The sequence below is a fragment of the Lepidochelys kempii genome, chromosome 6, assembly GCF_965140285.1.
Source record: "Lepidochelys kempii isolate rLepKem1 chromosome 6, rLepKem1.hap1, whole genome shotgun sequence".
Lineage (NCBI taxonomy): Eukaryota > Metazoa > Chordata > Testudines > Cheloniidae > Lepidochelys > Lepidochelys kempii.
In genome coordinates this window covers 10,783,103-10,802,173 of record NC_136385.1, presented here as the reverse complement: position 1 = coordinate 10,802,173, position 19,071 = coordinate 10,783,103, and the positions used below count along the sequence as shown (strand labels likewise).

Genomic DNA, 19,071 nt, shown 5'->3' with positions numbered 1-19,071 from the left:
TCTCTTACTTCACCCGTTCCCAAAGTCTGTAAAAGTGGGAGAACTTGCTCCCACTCTGAAATGTTCCCACCTCTTCAGTAAGCAGACACAAATTTAGGTGCTGAGTTTGTTAAAATTATTTTGTGTAGTTTTGGAGATGGAAGCATTTAACCCTAGAGGTACCGAAACATTCCATTGTGAGCATTATAGGCTGCAGCTGGGACAGAGATGATTGGAGTCAGGACTGCAGTTTGGAGTCCATGAATCAAACAAATCAATCAAACAGCCACAAAACAAATTGATCAGCAGAACCAGGTCAGTGTCTCCCTGTTTCTCAAGTGGGGAAATCCATGGCCATGCCTCTCTGTCGGAGGGCGATGACAAGATGTGACTTTGTCACTGTTGTCTCATCGTTCTTGGAGGGAATAAACTAATACAATAGAATTATGAGTCTGAAATGGCTGCGTTGCCAAGTGTGTAAGTGAAGACCTGTAATCTTCCCTGCAGTGCTGACTTTATCCGTGACTGCCTTTCTTTTTGGAGCAGGTTATGCCAGCTGCATTTCAGTTCAGTTGTAATATTCTCTAAACACTTATTCCCACTCTAGAAATGGGGGTGTTAGAGCTTTGAACTACTAAAAATCTGACAGAATACTCTGCTCGTGCTAACCTTTATTTTGCTAATTTACTAGTAGTTAACTTGTTCGAATCTTTGTTTATTGTATATGCGACGTCTGTCAGACGCAAGATGTATGCTCTTAAGGTTTGCCAAATATGAACTGTGTGCTAGGTACAGTTAGTGCAAATGTTTCCTTGATCTAATGCTACTTGTGTGCTATGGTCTACTGCCAGCTAAACTGTTGTGTACATAATTAGATAAGTAAAGGTGTGTAAGGTCTGTGGAATTTGGAATTTTCTGCCTCCTAAATGCGGAGAATACAAATATGAGCTAAACTGTGCTCATAGTTTGAAACAGAGTGAAGATGTAACTGCTGCAAGACAGGTTTCAGAGGGGCAGCCGTGTTAGTCTGTATCAGCAAAAAACCCATGAGTCCTTGTGGCACCTTAGAGACTAACACATTTATTTGGGCATAAGCTTTCATGGGTTGTGATCCGCTTCATCAGATGCATGGAGTGAAAGATACAGTAGGCAGGTATAAATAGACAGCACATGAAAAGATGGGAGTTGCCTCACCAAGTGGGGGGTCAGTGCTAACGAGGTCAATACAGTCAGGGCGGATGTGGCCCATTCCCAACAGTTGACAAGAAGGTATGAATATCAGCAGAGGAAAAATATTACTTATTGTAGTGCTAATGAGGCCAATTCAGTCGGTGCCAGCAATGCCCCTCTGCCATGTACATTGTCCAAACCAGATAGTCTCTATGCAAAAGAATAAATGGACAGAAATCATACTTTCTTGTCAACTGTTGAGAATGGGCCACATCCACCCTGACTGTATTGGCCTCGTTAGCACTGACCCCCCACTTGGTAAGGCAACTCCCATCTTTTCATGGGCTGTCTATACCTGCCTACTGTATCTTTCACTCCATGTATCTAATAAAGTGGGTCATAACCCACAAAAGCTTATGCCCAAATAAATTTGCTAGTCTCTAAGGTGCTGCAAACTCCTTGTTTGTTTGTTTATTTTTTCCTGCAAGACAGTTTCTCTAGATAAACAAATTAAGAACCGGAAAAATGGCTAAAGGACCAAGAAAGGTTAGTCATGGAGCTTTCTTGAATTGTAACTGTCCATATAATTTATGTGAAAACATTACATGTCGGTCTGAAACAATTTGGTTGAATATTGCTTTCGGTTGATTTTTTTTTCATACATATGGTATGACTACTGTTAAATCAGATACAAAATAGAAACTCAGCGGGGTCTGATATTTAGCAGAGTGTAGACCAGATGCAGAGTTTCAGCTTGCGGAATGGCATATCCTTGTCTCACTTTTCAGGGCACTGTAAGTGCCATGAAAGTATTTTATTACTTACAGCCAATCCCATCCCAGTTCTAGGTTTGAATAATAATTAAATCTATTAATTTACTGATAGACACTGTTATGAATCTCAATCCACATTTATTCTGGTGAAATGTTTGAAAAGGTCTCACACCCTGATGAATAAAGAGGGGGGCTGGAACTCAGGGTGCTGGGGGTGCAGATGCAGCAGCCCCCCCCCCCCCCGGGTTGAAGTGGTTTCCATCCTACACAGGGCGCCCAGCCCCCCACTGTAACATTGGTGCGATACCCGCCTTTGCACAAGGGATGGGAGCCACCAACCCACAGGGAACCGGCTTCACCCCGTCTCCCCTAGTGGCTCCCCCTGCAACTCGCTTCCCCGACCGAGATGGTTAAGGGTTAAACCCACAGAGCTCGGGGTCCTCCGCAGCCTAGACAGGCCCAGGCATGACTGCGCGAGGGGGCGGGCGAAGGGAGGGACCTTCTCGTGCCCGCCGCGGAGACCCGGGGGCCGAGCCCGGCCCGAGCGGCGCGTGCGGGAGCGAGCCCCCTCTGCAGGCTGCAGCCCCGGCGCGCGGGGCGGTGAGCGGGGCCCGGGGAGGCGCCGCCAGAGGCGGCCGCGGAGGGAGGGAAGCGGCCGCGGAGGCTGCGAATCGCTGCCCGGGGAGGAGGCTGCTGGTGCCGGAGCCGAACCGCGCCTGGGACCGGAGCCACCCCCCGGGGGCCGGTCTGTGCAGCGGAGCCCGGCAGGGTCCGCGCCCCAACCAGCGAGAGCCCGACCGAGCCCCCCCGCTCGCTGACGGGGGCAGGCGGGACCCTTCCCCGGTGCGGGGCTGCGGGGGCTGCCGGGTTCTGACCCCTCCCCGCAGAGCAGGCACCGGCCGGGGCTGGGGGGCGGCTCCGTTCGGTCGGTTCCCCTGGCCTGTGCCACGGGGGCTGGGCCCGGCCCGCTCGGGACACCGGGCTCGGCGCCGGGCCGGGGCCGCTGCACACACCGGCGATGGGAGCGCGGGGGGAGGCTGCGCTGGGTCCGTGGGTACCGCGGGGGGAAGGTTCCTTCTGTGAGCGCCCCATCGGGCAGCGTGCTGGGGATCCAGCCCGGGGCCTCCAGCGCTACCAGCCTGGGCTGCTCCTGCTTGAGCTGCAGCTCTCTGGCTGGGGCTCCCAGGGTCTGTGCAGATGGCAACTGAAACCTGCAGCCGGGCTGTGCCAGCTGATGGGGCTCAGCCTAGGGGCAGTTTAATGGCAGTGCAGACATTTGGGCTCCTGCTGGAGCCTGGGCTTTGGGACCCTGCTCTGTGTAGCTCAAGAACAAATAAAGTTGGTCCAATAAGAGATATTACCTGCCCCACCTTGTCTCTGTAATATCCTGGGTCCAACACGACTACAACACTGTAACCCTAATTCCTGCCCAAGAAAGAGGGCAAGCCCAGGGAGGGAGCACCTGGGGAGTGAACCAACCCTGCACACACCCCACAATGCCACTCCAGTGCCCCACATTCACCCTGCAGTAGTGGCTCCAGCAGAGTCTTATGGGGCTGCCTGCCCCCAGTGCCCTGCTCTGGGCATTGCCTCATGGCTAGAAGGGTCGTAGTGCTACTCAGGTTTGGTCTGCCCAGCCCCCCAGCATGGTGACAGAGGGTCAGGTGTGCAGGCTAAACGTAAGTGGGGCTTTGACCTGGTGCTCCAGGTTGCTGCGACACTCACTGACGTTTGGCCTGCCTGTCGCATCACGACAGAGGATCAGGAGGACGCTGCCTCAGAAGTGATGCAGCTCTTTGTGACAGGATACAACACCCACAGCTGCGGGCTGGGCCCAGCTCTCAGAGCCACCACTGTGTGGTGAATCACAGACATAGAAAACACGAAAGCTCATGCTCAAATAAATTGGTTAGTCTCTAAGGTGCCACAAGTACTCCTTTTCTTTATAGAAAACACTCTTCATTACTTTTTTTACGCTGCGCAAACCCACACCCATAATAATGGTACAAACTTTCAAACCTCCTAGGGCGCTCCCGGTTCCATGGACCACGATACATCTGCCTCACCTGCAACAGCTATTCCTCTACCAGTGTGTAAACTTTGCCGTGCTGAGTTGGGTTGTTTGTCCTTTCAGATGTCGGTGACGTTTGAGGATGTGGCCATGTATTTCTCCCCAGCGGAGTGGGCCCTGCTGGGCGAGGAGCAAAGGCAACTTTATAGGCACATCATGTGTGAAAATTACCAGATTCTGGTCTCATTAGGTGAGGAGCTATGTCTGTGATATCAGGGCCCCACTGCACTGGGTGCTGCACAGAGACACCGTAACTGAGATGGAGCATTGGTGTGAGTGGTTGGGTGGAGAGGTGTCTATGGGGTTGGAAGCAGTGGTGCATGGGTGTGGATGGATAGAGGTGTGTTTAACTGAGCAGAGCAGCCAGTTCATGGGGGGACCAGGTGGGTGAGGTAGTATCTTTTACTGGGCCAATTTCTGTTGTTGAGAGAGAAAAGCTTTTGAGCCACACAGAGCTCTTCTTCCGGTCTGGGAAAGGAAAACTCTCTCTCACCAACAGAAGCTGGTCCAATAAAAGGTATTACCTCACTCAGCTGATCTCTCTAATATCCTGGGACTGAAAGGTCTAAAACTACACTGCATATGTTCAAGAGGATGCACTTCCACCCATGGTCACTAGGGCTCTACAGTTTAGTGCAAGAGAATTCTGGCTCTTGTAGTTCCCAGACAGAGCACATGAGCAGAAAACAATGGTGTGTTCTTCAAGCCAACAGTATGAAAGCCCAGCCAACACCACAGTTAAGGAGAAAGGCAGACTGGGTTCAGCTATGCGGGTGTATGCTGGGTTAATCTATGCTGCTCTGGTTGGCCTGGGTCAGTTGACTCAGGACGTGGGACTCAGACTGTATGGCTAAAAATTGCATTGTAGATGTTCTCGGGCTGGTGCCTGGGCTCTGGGATCCTCCCTCCAAATATCCACTCAGCAATTTTACAATCCCACCACTGCCGGCTACCAGGAGTGTTGACCATAAGCTGCAGTTCATGTTTCTAGGGAAAACAATTGCCTATTAGCCTTCACAATTAGCTGATTGCCTAATTGGCACAAACACTGCATGTGCATCTGTGGAAAGTGCAGCACTTCTGTGCCTAGAAGTGCTTAGCGGTGATGCTTTTCTCTAAGCAGGAATCAAAACCCCCAAACCAGTGGTGATCTCCAGCATAGAACGAGGGGAAGATCTATGTGTTCAGGGTCTCACAGAAGATGAAGATGGGGACATTCTGAGACGTACCCACCCAGGTGAGGAAGGAGTTAAAGTCATATGGAGGGATCGAACAAGTAGCTGAAGGCAGCTGGAATCCTGATATGTTTTGGCCAAAGTGACAGTAGATCTCAGAATGCTAGTCTTTTAGTCTAATATTAGGCTTTTTTAGAACAGTATCACATCGGCTACCATTCAATTTGTGATCCACTATAACCGTCACGTTCTTTTCTGCTGTACTGCTGCCAAGGCAGTTATTCCCCATTTTCTATTGTGCATTTCATTTTTCCTTCCTAAGTGAACTATTTCGTACTTGTGTTTCTTGAATTTCACATTGTTGATTTCAGACCAATTCTCCAGTTTGTCAACATCATTTTGAATACTAATCCCGTCTATCAAAGTGTTTGTAATCCTTCCCTGGCTGTCTGAATCATTGGCCAAGCAGCACTTGGGTGTCTCCGTTCCAAGTTCAGGCCCAATTTTGTAGGTACTCAACATTGTTCCATCACTTTTTTGGGCTCTCAGTTGACATTAATAAGGGATTTCGTTATTACTCCCCAGGATTAGTTGGGAGACAACATCATGTTGTGGGAGTGAGGAGACCTGAACTCTATTCCTCATTCTGCCACTGAGATGCTGGCAGACCTTGGACAATGTTGTATTAATTCATATAGACTACATGGGCCTAGAGAGACAAAGATGTTAACATGACACTGTCATGGGCAACATTAAAGAGTGTTAAATAAGCTTTGGGGTCAGGAATATAGAAACAGTAGCCTGCGTAGTACCATGGAAAACACCACAACATTTTTTTTCTATTCTTTTATTAAAGATACAGGGAAAAAAAAGGAACAAGAGATAAGGCATTTGAAATGTCAGGGATGATGTAATACTTTTATTTTGACAGTGTCCCTTGTTGCCTTTCCCTTTAGCTGGAGAGAGTCTTTGGACAAAAGTTCTCTGTTGGAAAGTCTTTTAGATAGTATTAAACATGGTAATAACTGTCCTTTTGAAATATCAAAGCTCTTGGAGCTGTTGTTGATATTATAAAAATTCGATCCCGTTTCCTAGGAGACAAAAAAAGTCAAACCCACTCAAGACGGAAGAGAAAAGAACAGCATGGATAGAACATGTGGCTTCTGACTCGGGTTTACTCTTACTTGCCGCTTCATGGCTGGAGAAACACAGGCACGGCACATGGTCTGATCAGCCAATTGGAGACCTGCCTGGCAAACGTGTACCAGCGTTGGTCTGTTCTGAACAATGCGTTTGGCTGCTTCTTTGATCACAGGCTTACAGCAAGGTTGAAAACTATGGCAGTTTTGGCCAGCTAAGCCAGACTCTTACTTATTAGAAGGCAAAGGGAGAAAAATAAGAAAGAGAAGAAATATGACGGGGAATGAAAAGAATTCATGGGAGTTAAGAGGGACAGGGGCACAAAAATCTCACATTCCAGGTGATTTGGGGGAGTTGGCGAGAACTGGTAACGGTGGCAGTATCCTCCAGCTCCCTTTCTCTGGTCCGGTCTTGTTAAGACATCTTTTAGGATTAGGATGAAGAAGATCTGGGGTCCCAAAATCAGGATCAGGGCGGCAGCTTGATGGTATTGCTCACTGCAGCAGTTGTTGGCACGCTCCTGCTGTTGCTGTTTTTTTCAGTCAGCAAGGGTTGCATTCAGTTCTGCTCCTTTATTGTCTCCTGAAAGTGTTTTCTTTTGAGAAACCCTTAAAGGAATTAGTAGGCAAAATAGCACAGCCCCTCATTGTTTTTCTGCCAGTTAGGCCTAAATTAAACTCAGTCATTTTGGTTCGTTAATGTCCAGTTCCACACTTCTCTTGTTTACAGCCATCATTTTAACACTGTCCTTGAATTGCGTTATAGGCCTTTTTTGTTTGGACTAATTCCATCATCTTGTTTATATTTTTCACCTTTTCCCATCAACATTTGTTGTTGTAGGACATTGTAACACTTATAGATTTTCTCACAGTTTTTACAATTAAATGGCCAATTAGGGTAAAATTTGTGGGCCCAATTATTACAACAGCAAATTACTCCTTTGGCTAAGGTTCTCTCCCACCCTTTGTGTATTTAGTGTATAAGTTCTTCAACATCAGGGCGATCTCTCTGTTTTTTTGTGTAGCACCTGGTACTATGGAACCATGATCTCAGTTGTGCTACCACAGTACAAAGTAACTGTCGAGACGCAAATAGCTTCCCCTCTTGTGCATTGTGGAACCCACTGTCCAACAGTGACCATAAATGAGTAATTTACCGTGCAGGGTAAAGGGCTTCTTTCAGTGATAATCAATCAGTTCATATGATGTCAACCAAAGACTTCTTGTCTTGGTGCAGATTTTCCAGATGCAGAAGAGACCTGGGACTGGTCAGCAATTGAGAGCTCCTTGGGCTTCTTCCTCACACAGAGCTCTTCCCCTGGAGCAGGTAGGGAAGCAGCTTGGCCCTTTCCATCAGTAGGAGCCAGAGAGCTCATTTCAGGAATCGTCCATCAGCTGCAAACTCTCCCCTCACAGAGCATTACAATACGGATTGAAGCCCAAACATGAGAAGTGCTACAGCTCCTCACCCAGACAGCCCCCTAGAAACCCCATCTCTCCCCTTACGCAGATTCCCCCAGTCTCTCCCTCTCCCCCATTTTCCATAGAACACGGAGCCGTTGGGATCCCATCATAGTGTGTGTGTTCCATGTGTGTCCCTCGGGAGAGGGTTGTCAGTGCTGGTGTGTAGTGATGCTGTTCTCCCCAGTGAAATGGGCCTCAGTGTAGAGAGAGGATTGTGGGGGCTGATTTTCACGTTGACTTGGAGGACTATTAGCAGGGCCTATGGGACACTGACCTTCTCCTCCTTCCCCCAGCACTGGGGCCCCAGACAGTGTGGCCTCTTGCACTCAACTGCCAATAGCCAGCCCTGCTCTGAGGGGAGAGGCATGAGGCTGACTCAGGCACATCCCCCTGCTGGGAATATTAGTGGTTTCCCTTTGTGAGCAGCACAAGAAATAACATCTGTACTCTCTTCCGCACCAAGCAGGGGCAAGGACCCTGAGCAGAGCTGAGGGGCAGACTCCTGAGGAAGGGCCTGGCACCCTGGAGTCACTCAGGCCCTTCCCAGGGACATCAGGGAAGAACCATTCCAAGAAATCTGAGCGGGGAAGACACCACAAGAGGCAGGGCAGGCCACAAAGGCAGAAGAAAAAGCTGATCAGGAATGAGCCGGCAACCTCAAGAGGCCATCAGAGGAGATCCAGGCCATATCGAAAGCCTCCTGCAGAGGTTAAAGCTGAGCCCAGAAAGAGCCTATTTACCTGTCGTGTATGCAGAGAAGAATTCAAGGTGCAAAGAGACCTGATAAGCCACCACTGGATGGTTCATAAGAGACAGGAACTGTATCACTGTAGTGAGTGTGGGGAAAGCTTTAGGAGAAAGAAGGAGTTCAGAGCACATGGGAAAGCTCACAGAAAGAAGAGAGACCATCCCTGTTCTGAATGTGGGAAGATATTCAACCAGTTATCACTGCTCACTGCCCACCAGAGAATCCACACTGGAGAGAGACCCTATCATTGTGGTGAGTGCGGAAAAAGATTCTTGTACTTATCAGCTTTTACCATCCACAAGAGAGTCCACTCAGGAGAGAGACCCTATGCCTGCGCTGAGTGTGGAAAGCAATTTATGGATTCGTCAACATTTCGTAATCACCAGAGAATCCACTCAGAAAAGAGACCCCATCGCTGTAGCCAGTGTGGGAAAGGCTTCAAACTTACATCAAATCTTACTCGGCACCAGAAAATCCACAGTGAAGAGAGACCCTTCTTGTGCCATGAGTGTGGAAAAAAATTTTGCCTACGAGAACATCTGATCAGACATCAGAGGATCCACACTGGGGAGCAGCCCTATTGCTGTGCTGAGTGTGGGAAAAAATTCAGTCTCCTTCAAAGTCTCAGGAGACACCAGGAAACCCATATTACGGGGAGACTCCATCGCTGTGTTGAGTGTGGGAAAGTATTCCGTCATCCAGACAGTCTCTCTAAACACCAGAGAGTGCACACTGGGAAACTCCATCGCTGCACTGACTGTGGAAAAGGCTTTGTCTATATGCATCATCTCACTCGCCACCAGAGAATCCACACTGGAGAGAAACCCTATTGCTGCACTGAGTGTGGGAAAAGTTTCACCCAACTGTCAGGCCTTACCAACCACCTGAGAATCCATTCAGGAGAGCGACCCTATCCCTGCACGCAGTGTGGGAAGTGCTTTGCTCACTCATCATCTCTCACTGAACATCTGAAAATCCATTCAGGAGAGCGACCATATTCCTGCATTCAGTGTGGGAAGCACTTTGCTCGCTCATCATCTCTTACTCAGCATCAGAGAACTCACTCAGGAGAACGACCATATTCCTGCACTCAGTGTGGGAAGCGTTTTGCTCGCTCATCATATCTTACTAAACACCAGAGCAGCCACTCAGAATAGAGACTCTTGACCCTTGTGTTTGATGGAGGGAACCTCTTCAATTTCTTACTTCACCCGTTCCCAAAGTCTGTAAAAGTGGGAGAACTTGCTCCCACTCTGAAATGTTCCCACCTCTTCAGTAAGCAGACAGAAATTTAGGTGCTGGGTTTGTTAAAATTATTTTGTGTAGTTTTGGAGATGGAAGCATTTAACCCTACAGGTACCGAAACATTCCATTGTGGGCATTATGGGCTGCAGCTAAGAGAGAGATGACTGGAGCCAAGACTGCACTTTAGAGGTCCTGGTTTATCCTAGGCTGTTTGCTCACTGCAGCTCCCATCCTCTCACACTCCACAAATCAAATTAATTGTTTCATTTCTTCTGGGATTTTTGGGTTTGGAAAAATTGGCAAAGATTCTGGCAGAGACTGAAAAGGAGCTTTTGTCTCTTTAGTTAATGAAAGGCTGTGACATCTCCTCTGTGCCCCTCATAGTACTGAATCAAAAGGAAGGGTGTTTTTATTTGGCTTTGAGAGAAAATTATGAATCAAGCTGTCTTAGTAGTTGGCTTCATGCACAATGCAGCCAGGGCTCTGTCTTCATACCTAATTGCCAGACAAGCAATACCAGCTAGGACCTGAGGTTTGGAGAGTGGAGTTTCCAGGTCACACAATGATGATACAGCTAAAGTCAAGATACCCCTTTTCTGAAATAGCCTGTCAGACAATGTATCAGAGACAACATTTCTAAGGAACAGTGCCAACAGGTGGTGTGGAACTGTACTTTGGTTTGATGCTGCATTTCTTGGTGGATAGATAAGTCAGATTTCCATCCCCTGCTCTCTCCGAATCAGCTCTCATGTCCTTCTCGGAATAACCATATTAAGTGAATCATAGAATATCAGGGTTGGAAGGGACCTCAGGAGGTCATCTAGTCCAACCCCCTGCTCAAAGCAGGACCAATCCCCAATTAAATCATCCCAGCCAGGGCTTTGTCAAGCCTGACCTTAAAAACTTCTAAGGAAGGAGATTCTACCACCTCCCTAGGTAACGCATTCCAGTGTTTCACCACCCTCTTAGTGAAAAAGTTTTTCCTAATATCCAACTTAAACCTTCCCCACAGCAACTTGAGACCATTACTCCTTGTCCTGTCCTCTTCTACCACTGAGAATAGTCTAGAACCATCCTCTCTGGAACCACCTCTCAGGTAGTTGAAAGCAGCTATCAAATCCCCCCTCATTCTTCTCTTCTGCAGACTAAACAATCCCAGTTCCCTCAGCCTCTCCTCATAACTCATGTGTTCCAGACCCCTAATCATTTTTGTTGCCCTTCGCTGGACTCTCTCCAATTTGTCCACATCCTCCTTGTAGTGTGGGGCCCAAAACTGGACACAGTACTCCAGATGAGGCCTCACCAATGTCGAATAGAGGGGGACGATCACGTCCCTCGATCTGCTCGCTATGCCCCTACTTATACATCCCAAAATGCCATTGGCCTTCTTGGCAACAAGGGCACACTGCTGACTCATATCCAGCTTCTCGTCCACTGTCACCCCTAGGTCCTTTTCCGCAGAACTGCTGCCTAGCCATTCGGTCCCTAGTCTGTAGCTGTGCATTGGGTTCTTCCGTCCTAAGTGCAGGACGCTGCACTTATCCTTATTGAACCTCATCAGATTTCTCGTGAAAGATCCTTCTTCGTTACAACAGGATACATTGTGGTGACAGGTGCTTTAACTTACATCTCTACCCATTGAGGCTTCTCAAGCTCCCCATCCTGTTCCTGTGGGGCTCAAGAACAAACAGCATGTTGTTTGGTTATGGACTGCCGTCTTTATCATATTGATGGAAGATGCAAATGCTTGACCTCTATGGATGCTGCTGTCATGATTAGAGTGTCTACATTACTTACCCAACATCTAATTCATTGTGCCATCAGAAGTCATACACCAGAAAAATGGGCATGGGCAGGTGTCAAGGCTGATTCCCACTCTGGCACTTTGAGTGCAGAAGGTGGGGGCCTGCAAGGATTCAAAACGTTAATACTTGCCACTCCTTGCTTGTATTAAACTCTCAAGGTTACAGCTTCTCTCTGACCTTGGACGGGTAGATGCTGCCACCACTCAAATGCAAAGCCCTTGGAACTCAGGAAGGAACACTTGGGAAGTCCTTTCTGTGGGGTACCCTTAAGCCCTTTCACTCCCTCCTCCAGGGTGGAGCTGAGAAAGAAAACACAGGAAATTAGCTGTTGCCCCCAGCTAATTAAACAACATATGCACAAACCTCTTAGGACACCAAAAATCCAGTCCTGTTCTTTAAAAAGGTAAATTTTATTAAAAACAAAAAGAAAGAACAAAGATCTGGAATTTAGGCTTTTGCTAGGTTTTAAAAGAGCAATTCCAAAAAATAAGCACCCAAAATAGCTTTCTTGGGGGTTCAGCTTAAAGGTTACAAGCAAACAAAAGTATCTGGGGTCAGCACAGAGGAGTCCACTAGCCATAAGAAATAAACGGAAATAAACCTAATTGTGTGTTTCTAAACATTCCTGATCTGCTTACACATTTGGGGGTTCCAAATCAGTCGTTCTAGGTATGATTTGATGATCTATGATCATACCTGGCTTAATGTTTCTCATAGGATAACTGCTCCCTGTCCCTTCTTTTCTGGAGAACAACAACAGAGACAAAGGGGAAGTTTTTTCCCCCATTTTAAAAAATCTGGCTTCAAGATTAAACTCGATAATTTTATGGAGGAAATGGTATGATGGGATAACATGATTTTGACAATTAATTGATCTTTAATTATTCATGGTAAATAGGCCCAATGGCCTGTGATGGGATGGGATCTGAGTTACTGCAGAGAATTCTTTCCTAGGTATCTGGCTGGTGAATCTTGCCCACATGCTCCATATTTGGGGTTGGGAAGGAATTTTTCCTTCAGGGCAAATTGGAAGAGGCCTGGGGGGGGGGGGGTTTCGCCTTCCCCTGCAGCATGGTACACAGATCACTTGCTGGAGTATTCTCTGCACCTTGAAGTCTTTAAACCATGATTTGAGAACTTCAATAGCTCAGACATAGGTGAGGGGTTTATTGCAGGAGTGCGTGCCTGGGTGGGATTCTGTGGCCTGCATTGTGCAGGAGGTCAGACTAGATGATCATAATGGTCCCTTCTGATCTTAATATCTATGAGTTTAAGTTATAGCCTTCCCATTGGCTCTTTTGGTCATGTGCCCACTCCCTTTCCTTTTCCTGGGGGACTTTGTTAACCCTTTGCAGGTAAAGCAAGCAGAGAACAGCCACCAAGAGGGACTTTATAGCTAACTGGCTGGGTGGGTGTCCATAAAATGGAGCTACTCCCCACCCCCTTCATTTATCACAGCAGGGATGAGAGATGTCAGTTACTTCCTGTTATGCCTTTTTTTTTTTTTTTAATAATTCGAATTTGTATCCCTGGACGCTTATGTGGCACTTTAGTGCCACCCAGGGCTTGTCTACACTAGACTTTATCACTTACCAAAACACTCATCCACATCCCTGAGAGATGTAAAATATACCAACCTAAGCTCTGGTGTAGACTGAGCTATGTTGGTGGGAGAGCTTTCGCCTCTCATAGAGGTGGAGATGTTATGCTGACAGGTGAGCTCTCTCTCCCCCATCGGCTTTGAGCATCTTGAATGCTAGCTTGGTGTCTTGAACACTATTGGGAGATGTAGCACTTCTAGTGTAGATTAGTCCTAACATTGAGATGTATCTGGAGCTCAGCCTTGACACCAAGTGGCCAGGAATGCAGGAAACTCTGTGAGCAACTTTGCTTCACTTTGCAGGCTGGGACTCAGGTTTGGCACTTGTTGTAGGTGTTTTCTATAAACAACTTGTGGAGTTGCAGTCCCAGTCCAGAGTGTGACAGGGTATGAAATAGCTAGGGGTCATGGGGCAGGAACAGAGATGGGATCCTGCGTGGGAACAGGCAGCTCAGAGAGACCTATTTGAGGAGAAAGAGAGGGACTCCTAAATAGAGAGGGAGAGAAATCAGTCCCAGCAACATCCACAGATCAAACTGAGCAGCAGTACTGGGCCAGTGTCTCCCCATTCCTCAAGTGGGGAAATCTGTGGCCATGCCTCTCTGTCGGAGGGTAATGATGAGATGGGACTTTGTGTCACTGCTGTGTCATCATTCCTGGAGGGAATAAAATAATATAATAGAATTATGAGTCTGAAATGGCTGCCTCCCATGTGTGTAAGTGAAGACCTACAATCTTCCCTGCACTGCTGACTTTGCCATGTTCCAGTCACTCTTGGGAGATGATATTGGGGAGAAGCAGCCATCTTGCCTTTCTTTCTGGAGCTGGTTATGCCAGCTGCAGTTCAGCTCAATTGTAATCTGCTTTAAGATTGAGAAATATCCATTGTAACAAAGGAACAGCTTAAGGTTCCTGTCCAGACAAATCTTGTGTGTCCTAAAAACTCAGCAGGGGATGATTCTTTCACAAGAGAATGAACTATAAGAAAGGGGAAGAGGTGCCCCCAAATAGTCTTCTCTTTCTCTCTGCTCATGGCATCAATGACACCTGAAAGACAAAGAAAGTAACACCTCACTTGGGGAGGGTCCCTAACTGAAGGGATTCCTGCCAATAAAACTAATACAGCGTGTGGTGAGAGACTTCTGCTTGAATCCATTTAGCTAGATATGTTAGTTATTAGTTGTGTTTTACCTTTTATTTTCTTATAGCTACGGCTACGGTTTTGTCACAGAGGTTGTGGAAGTCACGGGATCCGTAACTTCCAAAGATCTCCATGACTTCAACCCTGGCATTTGAAGGGTCCCACTGCCTCCCGTAGTGGCAGGGAGCTGTGAGGTACCCCCTCCGCCTGAGTCAGTAGCCCCCCAAGCTCTCCGCTGCCATGGGCAACAGGGGTACCCCACCGTTCGCAGCCACAGGTGAGCTCTTTTCCATTGGCTTGAGCATCTTGAATTCTAGGTTGGGGTCTTGAGCACTAGTGGGAGCTATAGCACTTCTAATGTAGATTACCCCTAACACTGAGATGTACCTGGATCTCAGCCTTGACACAAAGTGGCAAGGAGTGCAGGAAAAATCTCTGGGCAACTTTGCTCCCCTTTGCAGGCTGAAACTCAGCTTGCTGCTTGTTGTCTGTGTTTTCTGTGAACAACTCATGGAGTTGCAATCCCAGCCCAGAGTGTGACATGGGTATGAAACATCCAGCGGTCATGGGACAGGGACAGAGGTGGGATCCTGCGTGGGAACAGGCAGCTCAGAGAGCATTGTTTGAGGAGAGAGAGACCAGCCCCAGCAACATTCACAGGTCAAACTGAGCCACAGTAGCGGGCCAGTGTCTCCCCGTTCCTCAGGTGGGGAAGTCCGTGGCCATGCCTCTCTGTCGGAGGGCAATGAGGAGATGGGACTTTGTGTCACGGTTGTGTCATCATTCCTGGAGGGAATAAAATAATACGAGAGAAATAGCCGTCGGAAAGATTCTGTGTGTGCGTGTACGCGTGGCCCTGCAGTGCCGACTGTGCCATGTTCCAGTCCCTCTCGGGAGATGATGTGGGGGGAGAAGCAGCCATCTTGCCTTTCTTTCTGGAGCTGGTTATGCCAGCTGCAGTTCAGCTCAGTTGTAATCTACTTTAAATCATTATCTGTATTCAAAAAATGGGGGTGTTAGAGCACTGAATTAGTTAAAATCTCCCAGAATACTTTGTGCTCATGCTAAGCTTTATTGTACAAATGTACTAGTAGTTAAATTGCTCTAACCTTTGTTCATAATATATGCAGAATCTGTCAGATGCAAGATGTATTCTCTCAAGGTTTGCCAAATATGAACTGTGTGCTAGGTACAGTTAGTGTACATGTATCTGGTTTTTATGCTACTTGTCTGCTATGGTCTGCCGCCAGCTAAACTGTCGTGTGCATAATTAGATGATAAAAGGTGTGTAAGGTCTGCAGAATCCGGACTTTTCTGTCTCCTGTATACATCAGGGTTACATTCTTGAAAAGGGCGCTGGATACTGAAATTCAGTTGGAGATGATTCATGCAGAAGAGAATTAACTATAAGGAAGAGGTGCCCCCAAGTTTCCTCCCTCTTTCTCTCTCTGCTCATGGCATCAACACCACCTGAAAGACCAGGAAAGTAACACTGCACTTGGGGAGGGTCCCTAGCTGGCAGGATTCCAGCCAATAAAACTAATACAGCATGCAGTGAGAGACGGCTGCTTTGAATTCATTTAGCTTGTAAAGTTAGTTATTAGTTGTGTTTTACCTTTTATTTTCTTATAACTAAGGCTATGTTTTTTTTCCCCACAGAAGTTGCAAAATTCAAAGAATCCGTGACTTCCAAAGACCTCCATGACTTCAGCCCTGGCATCTGGGAACTGCAGGGTCCCACTGCCTCCCATAGCAGCAGGGAGCTGTGAGGTACACCCACTGCCTGAGTCAGTGGGCCCCCAAGCTCTCTGCCACCATGGACAGCAGAGTATCCCACAGTTTGTAGCTGCTGCCGCAGGCCAGGGGGTACCCTGCAGCTTCTGGCCACTGTGTGGCACAGGGGAATCCCTGCAGCTCCTGACCCACTTGGGGGGCATGTGCACCCCCACAGCTCCCCCCTGCAGCGATGGCAGGGGGATTCCCTGCTCCCCACTGCTGGAGAGGGGGCAGGAGGACCCTGCAGCTTCTCTCCACTGCTGGTGGCAGGAGGACCCTGGAGAGCTGAACCCCCACTGATAGTAGGGGCCCCAAGAGCTCCAAGCCACTCCACAACTGCCCAGTCCCTTCCCTTTTTATCATGGATATTTTTATAAAAGTCAGGGACGAGTCACAGGCCTCTCTGAATTTTTCTTTATTAACAATCCCATGAACAATCCCTCATTACTTGTAATCACTTAAAAAATTCTCTGTAGTTTTAACTTGCAGTTAACTTGTAATATTGTTTCATCAAATCCAGTGTGTTTGGATTGAAGGGTTTGAGAATCTCCATATCAGATAACAGCTGTTCAATATTCCAGATGGAACCATGGTTAAAGTCACAATTATACTGACCATTTCCAATCAATAAAATCAGTGAGTCTGGTTATCTGACGTCTCAACGCACTTACCATCAGACCCCGAAGCGGATAAGAATTATTGTGCATCTCTCTTATTAATCTGAGCTTGACTAAACTGCCTCTGCAGTACATGTTATGGAAACTGTGCCAGCCCCAAATGTTAAACAATTATGAGATTTTTCTAAAATATAAAAGTTGGAGGTTTTTATTTGCTTTAGGTTTGAGTTGTTAGGGTGCACTTGTTTCGTGTTTTAAAGGTTTACTCTACCACCATGAGGGCTAGAAACTTATCTTTTGTAATGAAAGAAAATTCTCCTGCAATGCAGTGGAGACAACCTGAACCCCTGTACCACCCCTACCCCCTGAGTGCCATCCCCATCCCTTCCTTCAACCAGCTTTGGCACTTTCCCATGCAGACAGAGTCTCCTGATCTGTATCTGGGCTCACATGACAGTTGCTGAGTGATCAGGATGGGCTCCAGGTTCAGGTTATCATGGTCCTTTTTATGTACTCCTCAGACAGAATAATTTAATAGGAACCTGATCTGCAGTCACAGGCTCCTCTCCCCCGGGCTTGTCATCTGGTGTGCCACTCCACAGAGTGGGAGTAGGGCTACGTGGCCATAAATGGTGAAGATGGCAAGGAAAGGAAATGGGGGTGATTTCATAGATCCCTGTGGAGTGTGATGAGCCTCACAGGATACAGTGTGGCAGTGATGTCTTAGGGGCTGAAGCAGGGGCTGCCCCACAGGATATGGGGGGGGGACAGGGACCTCTCAGGGTCTGAGCCCTGTGCAGCCTGTTGTGGCCCCTCAGGGAACATTCACTGGGACTGTTAGAAATTCAGGAGCTGTTTGATCCTCCTGAGCCCATCATCCCCTCTCGCCCCCTGCAGCTGCTGCTCCCAGGGGTTAATGCCGCAGTGAAGGGCAAAGGGCATCTGGGGTTTGGATTGTGGGGTGGAGCCAATACAGGCCCAGACTGTCCCACTCTGGGCAATTCCCCCTCTACTTTCAAACTGCACAACCCCGCCCCCACCCCTAATTACCAACTGCCACTCTGGGCTGGGGAAGGACCATTCTCACCTGCGCAGGGGGGGAGAAAGGGAGTTGGAGACTTATCCCCAGACTCAGGATAAAAGCTCCCAGCTGAGGGGATGAACCATTTCACTATGGGAGGGGAGGGGGGTGATGGGTTGGGTCACAGAGATCCCCTTGGGACTGTCAAATGATGTGCTGGAATTGCCTTGGAGTCGATTTTCCCTGCTAGCCTGGGCGCCCCAGACTCCTGTCTTGTGAGCCAGACATGCTAGCCTGCCCAACACAGACCCAGGGTCTGGGCTGGGCCCCCAAAGCTGCAGGCTTCACTAAGAACAGTTCAGCAAGTTACCTGTCCCCAGATACCCAGCTCCCAATGGGATCCAACCCCCAAATAAATCCATTTTAGTCTGTATAAAGCTTATACAGGGTAAACTCATAAATTGTTCACCCTCTATAACACTGATTAAACAAAATTAAACATAACACATAAGTCTAAGCCCAATACATTAAGAAACAGATTACAGGTAATATCTTACCCTGTGACAGGATTGGGACTCACCACCACAGTGCCGCCCCCTGGAACGTCAAGGAATTAGCTCAGTCTCATCATGGAGCACTTTTTGCACATGGTGCCTTGCCCTTTGTCTGCTCTGCTGCTTTGGGGACCCAGGTTGCTCCCCACTTGGCAGTGTCCTCTTCAGGACACTGCCCTCCGGCAATGCCCACTGCTCCGGTCTCACCCCCTTCCGGGGGTTTGGTGTTATCAGCAGTCTGATCTACACCAGCTCTAGTGGCCGACTGCAGCCTCAAAGTCTATCCCCTTTGTCGCAGGGTCCAGCCACAGCCTATATCAGGCCACGCTCCTCCTCAGCCAGGTGTAGTATAAGGTGGGAACCCAGGCCCACCCACTACTCTGGGTCCCAACCCAGGGGCCCTCTAGCAGCAGCCTCTCTGCCCTCCTTCTCGCCCCATGTCAAACTATTGTCCCTGGGCCGCTTCCCCTTTGGCCCCATGCACCTGCTCAGCCCTTTGTAGCAAGGCCTGCAGCCTAGGGTTTTCTTTGGCCGGAGCTCCCCAGCACCTTCTACCCTTCCCCAGCACTGCTCTGTCCAAGGTGCTACCTTTCCACTCAGGAGACAGTCCTCCTCCCTTACCAGTCAGGGAGAGACTACCCTGTGCCCTAGCTGGGCAGCCTTTATATAGGACCTTGCCTGGTCCTGATTGGCTGCCCCTTTTCCCTCCCTGATTGGCTCTCCCCAGGCCTTCACTGATTGTCTGCTGGTTCGCGCAGCCTCTCTGGCCTGGTTCAGCCCTTTTCTCAGGGGG

The 19,071-nt window shown here is 48.3% G+C and overlaps 1 protein-coding gene across 3 annotated transcripts; it reads left to right on the top strand.

Moving 5' to 3' along the window:
* The first annotated feature begins 205 nt into the window (after positions 1-205).
* LOC140913657 (uncharacterized) lies at positions 206-13,638 on the top strand. Of its 3 annotated transcripts, none has more exons than XM_073350423.1 (5): positions 206-294; positions 4,057-4,183; positions 5,117-5,230; positions 7,545-7,634; positions 8,235-9,794. In XM_073350423.1, exons 2-5 carry the CDS (start codon positions 4,057-4,059, stop codon positions 9,674-9,676), a joined length of 1,773 nt encoding a protein of 590 aa, XP_073206524.1. In that variant the 5' UTR covers positions 206-294; the 3' UTR covers positions 9,677-9,794. The 3 variants fall into 3 exon arrangements, with proteins under 3 accessions (XP_073206524.1, XP_073206522.1, XP_073206525.1); XM_073350421.2 differs by lacking the exon at positions 206-294 and adding an exon at positions 1,567-2,522 and having other exon boundaries at positions 8,235-13,638; XM_073350424.1 differs by lacking the exon at positions 206-294 and adding an exon at positions 2,529-2,765.
* The last annotated feature ends 5,433 nt before the right edge of the window (positions 13,639-19,071 follow it).

Excerpts from the sequence above, each read along its gene's own strand:
- LOC140913657 (XM_073350421.2), top strand. The coding sequence starts at position 2,388 with ATGACTGCGCGAGGGGGCGGGCGAAGGGAGGGACCTTCTCGTGCCCGC. Across the intron at positions 2,523-4,056 it reads CAGCCCCGGCGCGCGGGGCG|ATGTCGGTGACGTTTGAGGA; the intron begins GTGAGCGGGGCC and ends TTGTCCTTTCAG. Across the intron at positions 4,184-5,116 it reads CCAGATTCTGGTCTCATTAG|GAATCAAAACCCCCAAACCA; the intron begins GTGAGGAGCTAT and ends TTCTCTAAGCAG.